The sequence below is a fragment of the Bufo bufo genome, chromosome 2 (genome assembly GCF_905171765.1).
Source record: "Bufo bufo chromosome 2, aBufBuf1.1, whole genome shotgun sequence".
In the NCBI taxonomy this organism is placed as follows: domain Eukaryota; kingdom Metazoa; phylum Chordata; class Amphibia; order Anura; family Bufonidae; genus Bufo; species Bufo bufo.
Window position 1 is genome coordinate 100,522,970 of NC_053390.1, and position 17,364 is coordinate 100,540,333.

General features: G+C 40.9%; 1 protein-coding gene across 4 annotated transcripts in view; it reads left to right on the plus strand.

Moving 5' to 3' along the window:
* The window catches only part of LOC120992394 (microtubule-associated serine/threonine-protein kinase 4-like), a 301,883-nt gene extending 288,005 nt beyond the window's left edge, over positions 1 to 13,878 (plus strand). For 3 of the 4 annotated variants that reach the window (XM_040421360.1, XM_040421359.1, XM_040421358.1), the window contains 6 exons: positions 2,930 to 3,130; positions 6,397 to 6,623; positions 6,711 to 6,833; positions 7,240 to 7,376; positions 8,394 to 8,575; positions 9,053 to 13,878. In XM_040421360.1, coding sequence (XP_040277294.1) covers positions 2,930 to 3,130; positions 6,397 to 6,623; positions 6,711 to 6,833; positions 7,240 to 7,376; positions 8,394 to 8,575; positions 9,053 to 12,453 — 4,271 coding nt within the window. In that variant the 3' untranslated portion in view covers positions 12,454 to 13,878. The remainder of the gene's footprint in view (positions 1 to 2,929; positions 3,131 to 6,396; positions 6,624 to 6,710; positions 6,834 to 7,239; positions 7,377 to 8,393; positions 8,576 to 9,052) is intronic. The other variant, XM_040421361.1, reaches the window with a different exon arrangement.
* The last annotated feature ends 3,486 nt before the right edge of the window (positions 13,879 to 17,364 follow it).

The following is a 17,364-nucleotide window of genomic DNA, read 5'->3' on the forward strand; positions in this document are numbered from 1 at the left end:
CCAGATATTGAATGAAAACAGGCAGGGCCAGCGGAGAAAGATCCCGTCCGCTGGCCCTGTCAATCAACAAGCAGAGGGGGCGTCATTACCATCGGAGGATGCGGCTGCTACCAGCAAGTAGCCGCCCTACTTGCTGGTAGCAAGGTAATTTACATATTATAAAAATATGGTTTTAGCAAATTCTACTGAACCAAAATTATTATTTTACTTATGTATGGATAAATCGCAGTGTAGGGGTTATTATTAAGCAAAAAAAAAAAAAACGGTTTAGTGGGCTGACAGAAGCCCTTTAAGCAATTTTGAGCGTGGCATGGTTGTTGGTGCCAGACGGGCCGGTCTGAGTATTTCACAATCTGCTCAGTTACTGGGATTTTCACACACAACCATTTCTAGGGTTTACAAAAAATGGTGTGAAAAGGGAAAAACATCCAGTATGCGGCAGTCCTGTGGGCGAAAATGCCTTGTGGAAGCTAGAGGTCAGAGGAGAATGGGCCGACTGATTCAAGCTGATAGAAGAGCAACGTTGACTGAAATAACCACTCGTTACAACCGAGGTATGCAGCAAAGCATTTGTGAAGCCACAACACGCACAACCTTGAGGCGGATGGGCTACAACAGCAGAAGACTCCACCGGGTACCACTCATCTCCACTACAAATAGGAAAAAGAGGCTACAATTTGCACGAGCTCACCAAATTTGGACTGTTGAAGACTGGAAAAATGTTGCCTGGTCTGATGAGTCTCGATTTCTGTTGAGACATTCAAATGGTAGAGTCCGAATTTGGCGTAAACAGAATGAGAGCATGTATCCATCCTCTGATGGCTACTTCCAGCAGGATAATGCACCATGTCACAAAGCTCGAATCATTTCAAATTGGTTTCTTGAACATGACAATGAGTTCACTGTACTAAAATGGCCCCCACAGTAACAAGATCTCAACCCAATAGAGCATCTTTGGGATGTGGTGGAACGGGAGCTTCGTGCCCTGGATGTGCATCCCTCAAATCTCCATCAACTGCAAGATGCTATCCTATCAATATGGGCCAACATTTCTAAAGAATGCTATCAGCACCTTGTGGAATCAATGCCACGTAGAATTAAGGCAGTTCTGAAGGCAAAAGGGGGTCCAACACCGTATTAGTATGGTGTTCCAAATAATTCTTTAGGTGAGTGTATATGTAAATACCAAAAATTACCAAACATTGTAGGTGGTAAAATTTGACCCTTTCATAATGGGCGTTAATTTAATCGCTATTCTCTCAGTTACATAGGTTATAAATCACAATATTTAATAAGTACAATTGAAAGGGGACTGACATGCCTGCTTTAGTAACTCCCTAAAATATAAAAATTCTGGAGCTTCTAGTCTTATAACGCCATGGTGTGCACTTCCTCTGTTATTCCTATTAAACTTTTATGAATGAAATGCTAGCAGTTTGCAATGAAGGTCCAGAGGGGTGTTACCAGTTGGGGGTTGTCCCTTCATACTGACCCTGGCAGCACTGATGGATTAGTGTAAGACTGTGCAGGGACACACCCCAATTGGTAACACCGATCTGGACTTTTATTGCCGACTGCTGGGCATTCATTCATAAACTTATAGCCGGAATAATAGAGGAATGGCAGGACAAAGAGTTATATGAAAAGATTCTTCACAATGATTGTTCTGCTATTACGGTATATCCTTGTCAAATGAATGTATTTTCCATGCTCTTTTATTTCTGTGAAGTGAAAATGGTGTATACGTTTATAGTTTATATCGACCGCTGAGTATACTGTAACATGGTAGAAAAAAACTATACATAGAAGCAAATATGAAAATCACATGGTGTATACAGCTACTGACAAAATAATTGCCCAGGTCATCTTTAGCTAACTTTGTAGTCTGCCCTTCCCAAAAAGTTTTATGTGATATATTTTCTTAAATTTTACGTTATTTGTATCTATATTGTGCCAATATTGTACATCAGTCAAAAACACCAAAAAAGTACCGTAAATAGTGCAGGACTGAATTGAAGATGAAACATTTTATTCATTCAGGGCACAATACTGCATAGACAATAACATTGGATCAGCACAAAAAAGAGAAAAGGTGGGCGTCCTGATCAAGTCAATGAAGTATAGGGTATGCATGCCAGAGGCAGCTAATTGCAAAAAAAAAAGCTCAAACCAAAGTGTGAACAAATAACAAAATCTCAACCAGTGTAGCAGCCAGTAATAGCTATTTTACATGCGCCGAGAGAGCGGGCAGTGATGGGGAGCGACTTTCCTTAATTCAATTAATAAAGATGAGCTGTTGGTTATCTTGTAGACAGTCCTGTACTATTTGCTTTTTTGGTGGAATTTTAGCACTTTGAGTATTTCATTTTCAAAGCATCTCAATCACTTTAAAGAAGATTTATGCTTGGCCTGTTTCGCCAGCTCTTGTAGAAAGTCAGGTCCATTTCCAAAACTAGTATTCTGCTGGGCAGGGATGGGCCTATTCTCAGGATCCTGGGGACCCCATAGCAGTCAGGATGGAAACCTCCTTCTGTTAGACACCGTCTTGGGACTGATGGTTTTCAGGATCCCGGTGCATTCTGCATACATTTTACATGGGGAGCAATGGTCCATATGGTTATACCCATTTACAATCCTCCAATGCAAATATATTCAGTTTTTGAGAGAATTAGTTAAACCAATCTGGTTCTCAGAGAATTAATCATTTTTTACTAAATCTGTATCTTGGGTCTTCCCACAACATACCGTATGCCTACAATGACCACTCCTAGATCTGTCATGTTTAATAGTATGAAAGCCTCCTGTGTAATGAATCCCTGCAGCCCATTCCTCATATCTGTTTATGTCACATCTCTCTGGATGGTAGGGATAGAGTTCAGCCATTTAGCCATGGTTGTTGTAATATCTCTGTCCTTTCTTCTTTGAACAGTGAGTAGTTTTTCAGAAAACTTAGATCAGATAAATGGAAGGAGCGAGAGTGTGGACAGCACAGATAATTCCTCAAAGCTCTCCAATGAAACCTCTTCTCATATGGCTCGTCAGCGATTAGAAAACACAGAAAAGCAGAAATTGACTGGGAAAGTGACTAAGTCCATCTCTGCTAGTGCTCTGTCTCTCATGATCCCTGGAGGTAGTGCTATAAACCCTACGCATGAAATTTCGTGACTTGCATGGCCTTCTCTTACCATCTGCCATCCATTATTGCATAGTGCATCTTTCTTTTGTAACTGCATACAGTTTTATGGAATTTATGGTGCTGAGGAAGGAAGCTTGGTGTAACTTTGCGTCTTAGATATTTTAATTCAACTATTATACTGTGTGTGTGTGTGTGTGTATATATGACACTCACTGAATTAGACATGGGATATGCCATAAATGTCCGACACATGTGGGTCTCGCCTCTGAGAGCCAGATCAATCTCCAGAATAAGGGTTCCCCAATCTCCCCCATATGGCTGGCAGCCAATGTCCACCACATGCAAGTGAAGAATGAATGGAGAGGTGACCGCACTTGTTTGGCCTCTTTAATTGGGAGAGAGGTCCAACATTCTGGCTGTAGTGGATATTCATTCCCCCATCACTCTCTTTTCCGTTGAAGGGAATCTGTCACCATGTATCTTGGACTTTTATTTGCAGTATTGCATGAGTGGCGCTGCAGATAAGGAGCCCAGATCACATTTTTTAAAGGGGTTATCCAGTATCATAAGCTGCCCCCCATGTGCCCGGCCCCTCATAGCGCTCCTTACTCCCGCTCCTTACTCCTTGCTCCTGGTCTCCGCACTGCCGCTGCTGCTTCTTGCTGTGCGCGGATGAAAACATTCAGGGGGGGGTTGGAGCAGCGTATGGCAGACAGGGACGAGCCTCCCACCGTCAGCAGGCCGAGCTGCAGTGCTGTGCTAACATAATAGAGAGGACTCCTGTGCACGGCAGTCCTGATGATTTATTTCAGCACAGCTTCGAGTTCTGATTGGTGAACGGAGGGCAGTAGACAAATAAAAAATTGCTATATTGTCTCCTTCTCTGTAATACTACTCGTATAGTACTTCAAATAATAGTCCAAGATCATCGTGACAGCTTCCCTTTAAGTTTTTTGGAGGACACAAAGTTTCAGCATAAAATATTTTCCAAAAATAACCCAACCAATTTCAGATCTGTTTGGAGACCAATGGGAACCATAGCGTGTTTTTGAACCATTACAATGGTGGCATCCGAGTTTTCTTACAATTTTTGTATTTTTGTTGGAACTTAGAATATTCCAAAGTCTTTGGATTATTATCATAGATATTTAAAAATATATATACTAGTCCTTATAGTTCAAGGATGCCTTTTCTCCACAGGATTAATTTAACACTTAAGTTCTCTAGAAATAAATCACTTACTTTCCTCGATACAATCCAATTTCAGAGTAAATTAGAAGCTGAATGATCTGATCTAGTCATTCAGGGCATCCATGAACCATCCTGCCAGATTTTCTCAAACTTGATGTTTATGGACAGTTAAATAGATCTTTTAAGTAATGGCTGTATGGGAACACAAAAATTCAGTTGATTGGTGGTTCTATACTGTTAATTCATAGTTAAGCATTGGTTGGTGCAACTTGTAAGACCCCATTTCTCTGCCAGGACAGCCTACCGGAGTTCACCTGATCCGGCATTGCCAGATTCTCTAGTTCACTGCTAGGTCCCCATTCACTGTAATGAGGTCTGGCACTGATCTGGCCACTTTCCGCCATAAATGCCCGGTTTCGGACGGACAAATACCGTTGCATGCAGCAGTTGTTCTCTGGCCTACAGCCAATATTTATGCCAGATTGGGCAGCTGAATCATCTCGGACGGAAAATGTGAATGCAGCCTAACAACTATGTATTTTTTAAGCTATAGTGCAGGGACGGCCAACCTGCGGCTCTCCAGTTGTTGCAAAACTACAACTCCCGGCATTGCCCAGTCTGCCTACAGCAGGGCATGGTGGGAGTTTTAGTTTTAGAGTAGCTGGAGAGCCGCAGTTTGGACATCCCTGATATAGTGATACCTAGTCAAGCCATTCATTGGCTGGCAGAGATATAGGCACCATCCTTAAATAATACTGATTAAATACCCTATATATAGAGAGAATATTATACAACAAGTTCAGTCCTGGGGGCAACAAACACCACCCAAAGTCCACCATTACTTACCCCTAATTAGTGGTCACTTCTGTTCAGCATTATTACTATATGTTGCTATAAGTGAATCACAGGCTTCTGGTTTCTATGTGTTGGTGAGTTCTGCATGGAGGCACCTACTGTGGCTGTAGTGAAAATAGCTGTTGCTTAAAGGGGTATTCCCATCTTATAAAAGGATGACATATTGCTGGAGTATGCCTTTACTTTCTTATTGGTTGAAGCCCACCTTTGGCACCCCCCATTTAGACTGAGGGGGCCAAAGTGCTAATTAAGTGCTTCTCTGCCTCTCTTTGCTCCCGGCCACCCAGATGTCCATGAAACTATTGCCGACTTCATTCACTTAAGTGGAGCTGTGCTGTACTACTCCAGTGGCTGGTGCGCTGCCGCGCACGGTAAGAGTGTGAAGGGCCTGCAGCACTACATTAGAGCCGTGGCCCTTCATTCTCAGGATTCCAGCCTAGCCATATACCATCATATTATAAGATGGGAATACCTTACTGCATGAATGTGACGCATACCTTTTCTGTGTATAGCTAGGAAGAAAATAAATAACTTATATTGTACATTATAAGACATAATTTCCTTCCCACAATAGCGGTCAGGATCTGCTAGAAGTAGAGGGATCTATCACATACCTGTGTACAGAGACGCCATTGTGTCAGGTTTAGAATTTGTGACTCTTGACAGGCTGCAAAAGCAGCAGGCACATCACTGCCATACAATGTGCTAAACATATTTATTCCAATTTTGTTGTTGTTACAATGTCGAATTTATAGTTTTCGATCATCGTGATTGCTTGACTTACTGGTTTAATAAAGGTTCCCTCAGTCAGTATTGTCATTAGCTGTTTATAGATTCATCTAAATGCATTCTTGCCTGCTGGGCTTCACAATTAAGAAATGCGTATAATTTTCTCTAATTAGTATTAGCAGAGTAGATCAGTCTGAGCCGTGTAGGAAATAACACTGTCATTCCATGGTACTTCATACAAAATTTGATTTGCCTTGAATTATTGTTTAGGAAAGTCAAAAGGATTCAGGGATGGGGTTTGAGATTTTAAAGAGTAAAAGGACATCTATTCTGATATCCCCCCATGACATATTTACCTGCATGGTTTGTATCTGTCATTGATTTGCTTGGTAACTTGCTTTTTCATCCATCGCTTGGCTGTGTGTTCATGAAATTAATGGTATTCCAACAAACATGAATTGTATCCTGGTGGTTTTTCATTCTAGATGTCTACAGTGTGTCCCCTCTTGGAAGTCCAGTATCCCCCCTCTCCTTGTCTTCAGACCCATCCTCTAGAGACTCCTCTCCCAGCCGGGATTCCTCTCTCTCATCCTTCAGTCCAAGGCAACCGATCATCATTCAGAGTTCTGGCAAAAAATTTGGCTTCACTCTCCAGGCAATCAGGGTATTTGTAGGTGACAGTGATGTATACACCGTGCACCATATCGTCTGGGTAAGGCTTTAATATTGGGTGTTGTGGTCATATTGTGTTTTTTTTCTTTTGGCTTGTGTAGCCTTATCATTTCTTTTCTTACTGTAGAGTGTTGAAGACGAAAGTCCTGCCTATCGAGCTGGTCTCAAAGCCGGAGATCTTATTACCCATATTAATGATGAGCCCGTTCATGGCCTTGTTCATACAGAGGTGATTGAGCTTCTGCTTAAGGTAAGTAAAGATTATGATCAGGATGTCTATTAGATTGCCAGGTTTCAAAAAGTTGTTCTGCAAAGAGAGCCCTCCGGCACTCCAGCTGTGGTGAAACTACAACTCCCAGCATGCTCCATTCTTTTTTATGGAGTTCTGAGAGCAGCCAAGCAAGCATCTTGGGAGTCGTAGTTTTACCACAGCTGGAGGTTAGCTATCACAGCCATAAGATGTGTGATTCTGCCAGCAAAAGGTCATAATTCCAAAAGGCCAATATAAACAATGTACATGAGTTTCAGGGCGGGAAATAAGACAAAAGTAGACTGGGTTTTTAAACTGAAGAACATGGGGATATCCCTGTATAAATAACGCTTGTAGATGTTTCCGCTCCATTCTACCCCCCCTAAACATTTCTATTTCCTCACAGAGTGGAAACAAGGTGGCAATAACAACAACAGCATTTGAGAATACATCAATAAAAACCGGCCCTGCAAGGAGAAACAGCTACAGAAGCCGGATGGTGAGACGCAATAAGAAAAGCAAGAAGAAGGAAAATATAGAAAGGTTGGTTGTTTACGTACATTTGCTAAACTCTACGAATATTGTGTTATTAGCATAAATCAATTTTTATGTTGTGTCTTCATAAAAATCCCATCACTGCAATAACTGAAGATGTATTCCAGACACCGTCTAATTAAATCAGTGTTTGCTTAAATTGAATTTTTTTTTTTTCATCAAATGAAAGATACAACTGTGTTTAAAAATACATGAAACATCTAAGAGTTCTTCAGAACCTATTTTTACAGATCAATATGGTAGTTGTAAGTAACACTTGGTTTGAGTCTTGCCACACCTTCCTGCTCCATATTTTCTATTGGATCAATGACAATTTTGTATTTATCTCCAAGGCATGTTCCTATCTTAGACACTTATGATTTATACACAGGATATGCAATAAATGTCTAATAGATGTGGGACCACATCTTCAGAAGTGAAGTAACCCCATCAAACAAAGTGATGGCATATCCCTACTATGGCCTACTACTATCTATAGCCAGAACCACCGCGTTCTTTAAAACTTCTTCCCAACTGGTGCTGCCCCATGACCACTGACTGTTCTGGGAGCTGCAGCTTGTCTCCATTTACTTGAATGGAGGGGGACCTTTTTTACACTGCACAGTGGGTGGCCAGGAGGTGGCTAAGCAGGACTTAAGTCAGCAGGGTAGGCTGAAAGATATAATTTTGTGGAAAAAGATTCAGTAAAATTTGTATCTTATTCAATTAAATTCCTGGTCATTCTGGGCTTTGAAGTCAAGGAGACGGTCCTATCAATGATTGACATCCTTCCCTCTCTGACTGTACATATATAGACAGCTGTCAATCACGAACAGCACCACCTCATTGAATTCAAAGCCCAGAGTGAGCAGGATTTTACAGGAATAAGATGCAAATGTTACTGAATCTTTTCCCACAAATCTACATATCAATCTGCTCAGCTCCTCCTGCTGCTGGCAGGTTACACTGCTTTTAATGGTTCCATGTTATTGTTGTTCTTCATTTTTGATATTCCTTGTTTTTTAGGAGAAGATCTTTTTTCAAAAAGTTGGCCAAACAGCCATCTCCTCTTCTCCACACAAGTCGAAGCTTTTCCTGTTTAAATAGGTCACTGTCATCAGGGGAAAGCTTGCCCGCATCACCCACTCACAGCCTTTCACCAAGGTCACCTACACCAAGCTGCCGCTCCACTCCAGACTTCCCATCTGGTGAGTTACCTAGAGACTTAAGTGTTGGCCTAGAACTAAATCAATGCTGCATGTCTTTGTGAAAATTGTACTTCTGTAGAAGTGGGCAGATATCTGTGAAGCAGGGAGACTTTGGACTAGGTTCGGGAGTTTGCAAAGATGTTGAACAGGTTTCATTATACTTGCAAATTGTCATCTTCAATTTTAATTGTGTGTTTCATATAGAGTATTAACCAAAAGTACTTTGGTTTTATTTAACTATCCACCCATAGCATATCTGTTTGGCTTACATAAGATATGTATATATTTGGCTCACATATGATTCAATTAGTGTTGGCTATAACCAAGACTCGGAGAGATATTATATTAATATTTGGAAGTTATTGTGTGAACAGGTCTAGTAGATCTCATTTGTGCTTTCTGCGTTGATTTTTGTACCCCTGAAATACTTATATTATTTACATTAAACATTTATTATATATTTTTTTTTTTTCACAGGTACTAACTCTTCACAGAGCAGTTCTCCAAGTTCAAGTGCTCCAAATTCTCCAGCAGGTTCTGGGCATATAAGACCAAGCACTCTTCATGGTTTGGGCCCCAAGCTGGGTGGACAGAGATACCGGTCTGGGAGACGTAAATCTGCTGGCAGTATTCCTTTGTCACCACTTGCAAGAACACCGTCGCCAACTCCTCAGCCTCCTTCCCCACAACGATCTCCATCTCCTATACATGGCCATGCTGTGGGGAACTCTAAGATCACAACTACTTTGTCTGCAAAAATGCACTCTCCACCAACAATTGTTAGGCATGTTGTCAGGCCCAAGAGTGCTGAGCCTCCAAGGTCTCCACTTTTAAAGAGAGTACAGTCGGAGGAAAAGCTTTCACCGTCATACTGCTGTGAGAAAAAGCACTTATGTCCTCGCAAGCACAATTTGGAAGTTACTAAGGAAGAAAGTCATAAGCAGTCAACACAACGTGACCTAACATTACAGTGTCTGGAGGCGAACACATGTGACATCCCTGCATCAACTCGAGTTCGGCCTGTCGAGCAAGGTTGTTTGAAGCGTCCAGTATCACGGAAGCTGGGGAGGCAGGAGTCCTTGGATGAGCTTGATAAAGAGAAACTAAAGGTCAAATTAGTTATGAAGAAAAAAGATGTTTCTGAAAGACCAGACTTCCTTCTAAAACAGAACATAATGCAGGATTTGCACAGTGAAATGGGAATCCTAGCTTCAGATGTAGAGAAGGAAGAAAAACCACATCAAATTCTACTTAAGAGATCAAACTTATCTGAGAATAAATTTCCTATGTATGAACCTCGTTCTGGAGGTATTACATTTAAAGACGCTCATTGCAAGAATTCTCGGCCAAATGGTGCTGGTATGTCTGTCGACAACCAGTCTTTTTGTCACAGCTCAACTGTTGCAGAAAGTGCTCACATATCTTATGAACTCAAAAAAGCTCCTGCTTCATGCACCCTACAAGAGAAACTCAACTATCCTTCAGAGAAGTTTGTAAAAGAGGACAATTTAGATAAGACAGCACCAACAAACATTGATTATTTTAGGAAGAAAAAATCATTTGAAGAGAAAGATAGCAGTTTGTGCCAAGTCATAAAGTCAAAAATGGTCCCAATGTCTCACGAATGTATGCAAACAAAACCTGGACATATGCAGACTGACTCCCTGACCCTGCTGGATAACAGGACTTTGAATGTTCAAAGCAACACTCTCTCTTTCCCTCCACTGAAAACTAGTAACAGTAGATGTGAAACCACTGCAGACAAATCATCTGTTGCCACTACTGAGGCCCCTGTACGGAAAAGCCCTTCTGAATATAAACTCGAAACAAGGGCTGTATCTTCCTTGAAGCCAATCGAAGGCACATTAGACATAGCATTACTGTCTGGACCAAAGGTTGCAAAAGTAGAGTCTGATGTTGCTTGCAATAATGCTATCAAACCTGATGATCAAAGTCGAAATTCAAAGATCGAAGTTGCAGACAATGGAAATGCATTATTATTTACAAAAACAAACTCTAATTACTCTAATCTTCATGCCGTGCACAAGGGACCTATTAGAGAGAATCAGAATGAGTGTCTACAAGATAAATGTCACACTGTTAATATTCATCAGAACAAAGAGCCATCAGACCTCGGAACAAAGGAAAATGTTGTAGACGTGACTAATTCTGTTAAAAGTCAAAGGATAAGCACACTGCAGCCAGCATTGAAAAGTCCAGTGACAGAAGGATTGTCTTCTTCTGTTAAAGCTAATAGACAAGAAATGGCAACTCAAGATATGTCCTCTGTCAAATGTTCACTGGAGCAAAGACATAGTACATCATACTCTGAAAGGACTTGTACATTCAGAGAGTCCTATGAGAATACTCCTGCTACGAGCTTGACACAATTTAGCAACTCCGAAAAGTACATCTCAGCACTTGGATGTATAGAGGAAAAAAATCAGCATGCATCTGTTCCCCAGATAGAATCTAATCATCACATATCTGTGGTAAAGAATGTCGACTCTTCTTTTCTAGTTGAACTTGTGTCTGCTAACAAAACTTTGTCTATTGCACAAACTAAATCCACTGACCTGAGCTGTGATAGCCAAAGTAAAAAACAACAAGATGCTCCACAAAAAAGCACTACACAGAACAAAGGTAAACACAATGCTGAAATTCCAGTTTTGAGAAGAGAGGCCCCCTGTCCTAATATTCAGCAGACACCTGTGGCCTTGGATATCCAATCTGGAGCCAGTATTAAAAACCTCACGTCCATTAGAGAGGAGCAGAATTCTGCACAGACAAAGCTTGTCAGCTGCATCAACAAGTCTAAAGCGGTAACAGAGCCTAAAGTCGATTCACTTAAGATATCCCTTTCTGCTAAAATTGTATCCTCACAAAAGCCGACTTCAAGGCTGCCTGACCAAACAGGTAGTCAAACAGTTCAGAGATCTGAATCCACATTAAAAGCTGTTACCGTCTTGAGTGCCAGTGATGGTAGTCTTACTCACCACAAAGCCACCACTAGAACAGAAGCCAGTGTCACATCTACCAATATAAACACAAAGACCACCATCAATGTGTCCACCTCCAAACTTTCATTTAACAAAGAGTTTACAGTTAGTTCTGAAACAGTGGCCGCTGTAAACCTTAAAGAATGTTCTGCGAAATCTCATCTCAAAGAAAAAACAAGTGCACATCCCAAATTAAACACACTGACTGCTGCCAAAATCTGCATCCAGGCAAAACCTGAAACAGTGGAACTAAGGGTTCCGTTATCGGTTAATCGTCAAGATCAGAAAAGCACTGAAGCACTTTATGTCCTTAGTGACAAAGGTAAAACTAAAATCCCGCCTGTTACAAATCAAGATAGTAAAGAGGGAACTGAAAAAAGTAAGCCTAGTATTTCCCAAAACATAGTAGGGAAAGAAGGAGATCCAAGGAAGACACTGAATGATGCCAAGAACATTAGCAGTAGTTCTTTATCCAAAGCTGCATTTTCAGATGTCCCTTTGAGTAAAACGCACTTAACTGTCATTGGCTGTAAGGAGAAAAGTGAGCAAATTCCAAACTTGAATGCTGCAAATGTCAAGGTTAAGAAAGACACCCAAACATCCTCCGGTAAGACTTGCACTGTATTAAGGGAGGGCAGTGTTTCCAGTAAATCTGCCACTGATAAACAACAAGGTGTCCTTACGAATACTGCAGCCCCCGTGACCGTGCGGAGAGAGCCACCTTCGTCTCCAAACAAAAAGACTGTTGTGAAAAACTTCGCGAAGCCACCAGCTGCAACTCTGGAGAATTCTAGTAGCCTTTCTTCAGACAAAGACTTGAAAGGACAAAAAAGAGGAAAGGATACACTTCCCCAGAATAGTCCTTACAAAAAGACATAATCTGCCAGCACCTTCACCAAGACCTCTTTACTGTAGTAGCTGCTAATCTGAAACTTCTTTCAAAACCAGCACTGTGTTGTGTTTCCATATCTATTCGTAACCCGTTTAGTAGAGGGGTGTTTGTTGAAACTTTCAGTCCCAGCGATAAGTTTTTTGGTAGCTGGATGCAGTTACTGGCAGGAAGATGTACCTAGTCAGAAGACATGGGAAAGGGCTATTGGAGAAAAGGTCTGCAATTTACACTGATGTATTTTGTGTTGAATGTAGAATGTACAGTTTGCTGCTCAATTTCACAGTTTACTTTTTTATTTCTTTAAAAAAAATATATATATGGTTTGGAATTTTTTTTTTTTTTTTTGTGGAGCTTCAAAACCCTGAGAAGAACAAAAACAATGTGATAAAAGTTGATGGCTACTTTTCAACAGTGGTATTTCTAGGAATCTTTGAAATAATTAACTTCATCCAGAACGTATTAATCGCTGGTCTATGGTTATACCACATGAACGTCTAGAAGTGTCTCAGCATGTAGTCTTCTCATCAAGAGGCCAAGTGTAAGGTGTTGGAGTATGCTGATTTGTGGGAAGGGTTGTACAATAATGCTGGACTGTTAACAGACCCTTGTTGTGCCAAATAGTTAATATCTATAATGACAACCTCATCTAGCAAGTCACGAGTAATATGGCTTTGTAAAATTCTCTATGTAATCTATACTTTAATAACACCTAGAGCCTTTAGTATCCATATACATAGCACATTACTACTACTATTATTCTCAAAGCACTGATCCTTCATTTAGACTTTCGATGCTGTCCTATTCTTAACCTCCATTTCACAAGTGCAAATATCTTAATTTTTTGTGGGAAAGAGACATTTTGTTGTGGTTCTTGAATGTATGTATATTTCTGTTTACTACATAGGCTTGAAAGGGAAACCTGTTTTGCTAAAATAATTTTTTGTTTGTTCAAAAACATGTAGCTGGGGCCTTAAAATGCAGAGGTTTAGCTGTGCTAGCATTCTCAACTTTTTGTTTCTTTTGTAAGCGCATTAAATAGCTCCATACATTTCATAGCATCTCGTTTTCTGTATTATAAATATGTGAATAGTGTAAAATAAAGGGGTTTTGTTTGACATTGGGCCATGGTAGAGCTATTTGGTGCTTTAGAGGGTAACTTTACTTTCTATCTTTTTGTAAAGCCTTATTTATATTTTATATACACACTCCCCACCACATGTATTTGTTAATCCACAGCTGTAGAATGAGGAACCTAACCCTAAGATGACCTAAGAGAAATGCACTGGGGATAAACCCTCACTCAGAGTGACAGCGCTCAGTTTGTGTCCACATCATGTAATATGTCGCTGCTACATTGTTACAGTGATATCGGAATACTTGATGTCCTATAGGTTCAATGAATGACTTTGCTCCACTGCACAATGTGGTCTACAAAGCCGGAATAATAGGGTTCCTCTGGAACCTCATACCTCCTGGAGAGAACTGTAGGACCTTGACATATTGCCGTTTTCTAGGCAGGCACCTCCTTTGCAGACCCATTGGATGTAAGTGCCTAGTGTTGAGAGTACCAATAACTTATTGTGCTTGACCCAGAACAAACTTCATATCTCTGGTGGAACTGCATGGTAGAGTGTATATTACAATATTGTTTGCTGTGTCCACGTCGGCCACATCTCTGCATGTCTCTGCAATGCCTATCTTGGAGCACTGTGACCATAAACACATTGGGAAAGATTTATCAAAGCTGGTGTAAAGGAAAACTGGTGAAGTTGCCCATAGCAACCAATCAGATTCCACCTTTCATTTTCCTAAGGAGGTCTGAAAAAAAATGAAAGGATGAACCTGATTGGTTGCTAGGGGCAGCAAAGCAGTTTTGCTTTACACCGGATTTGATAATTCTCCTCCATAGTGCTTACTATCATAAATGGCTTTCTACAAATAAGATGCATCAAGGAAGCTACTTGAAGACATAAAGAGGAACTATCGGGTTCCCTAGTGTCTGTTTTTAGTAAATAGATATTTTGGAGCAACCTTTCTAACCTTTTGTGAAGCTTTAATTAACAGGAGTAGCATGAATATGAACTTTTTTTCTGCCAGGTTGTCCTCATTAAGTGCCCTGGAGATGGAACTTCACTGTGAAGCACTCTCTGCATTTAGCGGCAGATATACTGGTTTCCTGGTTGTTTGCTACAGCTGTCACTCAGAGCACAGGTGAGGGGCTGAAGGGAAGTTCAATGCAGAGAGCACTTCGCAGTGAGGTTCCGCCTCCATCGCTCTTATAGGGGCCTGGCTAAAAAAAAGTTCATATTCACACTACTCCTGCCTTTAAAACGTTTTGTATTCTCCACAGCACCTACCTAGCACATGGCAGTTTAGCACTGTAAAAATTAGACAAAAAAAGGTTGCAGGGTCTTCCATCAACCATACTCCCCTTTAATTGCCTTCCTTAGTAACTTTGTACCAGCTTCAAATCTGTTCTTGTGATTGTTCTGCTTAGGGTACTTTCAGACTTGCAGCAGAGTGATTCGGCAGGCAGTTCCGTCGCCGTAACTTCCTGCCGGATCCATCAAAACGTATGCCAACTGATGGCATTTGTAGTCCTGATCCATCTTACAAATGCATTGAAATGCCGGATCTGTCTTTCCGGTGTCACCCGGAAAAATGGATCCGGCATTTTTTTTTTTTTCACCTTTCGGATCCGGCATTCCAGTATTTTGAATGCCGTATCCGGCACTAATACATAGCTATGGAAAAAAATGCTGCATCCGGCATTCAGGCAAGTGTTCCTTTTTTTTGGGCCGGAGATAAAACCGTAGCATGCTGCGGTTTTATCTTTGTCCTGATCAGTCAAAAAGACTGAACTGAAGACATCCTGATGAATCCTGAATGGAATGCTCTCCATTCAGGATGCATGGGGATGAAACTCATCAGTTCTTTTCTGGTATAGAGCCCCTGTGACGGAACTCTATGCCGGAAAAGAAAAACGCTGGTGTGAAAGTACCCTTAGTCTACAACATGTTTTCTGTTGTCCCCCAAAGTGCAGACATAATGAGAAGTCCAGACGACATGTTCATCAGCAGCTCTGCAATCTTCATGTTCTATATGAACATTATTACCATACATTAATCTGTTTTTCCTGGGGCATTTAATTACTTGCCGCTTCCCTGAATAATTGATGCAGAGTGTTCAGAATAAATAAGATATGAAGCTTGTAGGGTTCATGGCAAATCTACGAGATACCAAATATGAAAGCACCTGCCCATGATGCATTGAGACGCTGTTCATTTTTTGCCTTTTGAGTTCTCCTTATCCCCTTGTTGATTCTGTGTTTTACAAATGTATGTGTCGTGGAGTCGATATTCACACCCGTCAATCATTTTGTAGTCTTAAAGTTCCTGGTGTGTTCACGTTCCTACTTGTTTGTATGTGTTATCCTTACTACTGATGTAAGATAATTGTGTTACTGATTAGTCTCTTCTATGTAACTAAGATCTGTGCTCCTTTTCTAGTCCTTTCTGCTGTAGAATTACCAGCTTAGTATCTGTGCAATAAAGTGTTTGTTGTCTTAACTTTCTATAAAACACAGTACACAAGTCCAAAAAAAAAAATCCCACAACTTTATGAATGTTGTATTTGTTGTATACTGGACAAGTATTTATACATCAGCTGCAATGCTACGATTGAAATAAAAAGACGGCATGAACGCTGAGGCTTTATGGTTTGTCATTTCATTTATCTTCTCTATTTATCTTCTCTATTGGGGTTCTCTACAAAGAGACAGAACAACAGGCGCTTTTCATTCAAGAATTTTGTATGCATAGGACTGCAGGATCAGACTACAGAGTTTGTAGTCTGTTACCATGGAGACACAGATCTGCATAATAGCTGTAGAATAAAAAAGATAAGAATTCTACTGTACCGTTTGCAGAGTTGCTTCCCTTTTAGATGCATTGGAGCAATAGGTGCATTGGTTGTGAAGGCTGGTAAACAGTCATCAGACACTTAGTAGAGAAACTTCTCCATAACTTCTCAAGAGATAGTACTCCCCAAATCCTGACTTAGGCCTCTCTTCCAGTTAAGCCAGTACTCTGCTCTGCACTGACGATGGACAATCACCCTAAAACAGCTGTCTGCAGACATAATTACCCGAGTTATGTCTCAAGGCTTTCCTTAAAGAGTCGAACATTGACTTATAGGATAGCTGCTTTACATCTGGTGGCATTAGGGGCAGAGCTTGTTAAGAGCTCATTTGCATCCCTTTCTTCCCAGAATTCCAGAGGAGCATGAATGGCCTATAAGTCTCCTCATGCCGATTAAGGTGCCCTCTCCCCAAGGAGAGATAGTGCCCCCAAAATTCTCTATCAATGAACAGTATGACTGAGGTGGCAGCCTCTAGCTGTGTTTGAGACGGTCATGTGCTAAAATAGGGATCAAACTCATGTAGGAAAGGATCAAACACGTGGAGATAAATCCAGCATGGCACAGGGATCCAGATCAAATCTCTTTGATATGATAAAGCATCCAAAAGACCAATCTATTGTATGTTTTATCGTATGGGACAAAGAGATTTTATCTGGATCTCCATGCAGTGCTGGTTATCTCTCCATGAGATTTTTATGTATTACATGATGCCTGATTTTCATTTTTTACATTAAAGGGTTTGTCCGCTTTTTTTTATATTGATGACTAATTCTCAGGATAGGTCATCAATATCAGATCCGTGGGGGTCTGACTCCTGATACCTCCATAGATCAGCTGTTTGAAGAGAAGGCTCCACTCGTGCAAGTGCTGCCTTCCATTCTCTGTTTACCTGCCCTCCATCGACATTACAGTGGGGAGCAGGTGTAATTACATCTAAGGCTACTTTCACACCTGCGTTTCGGTGCGGATCCGTCTGG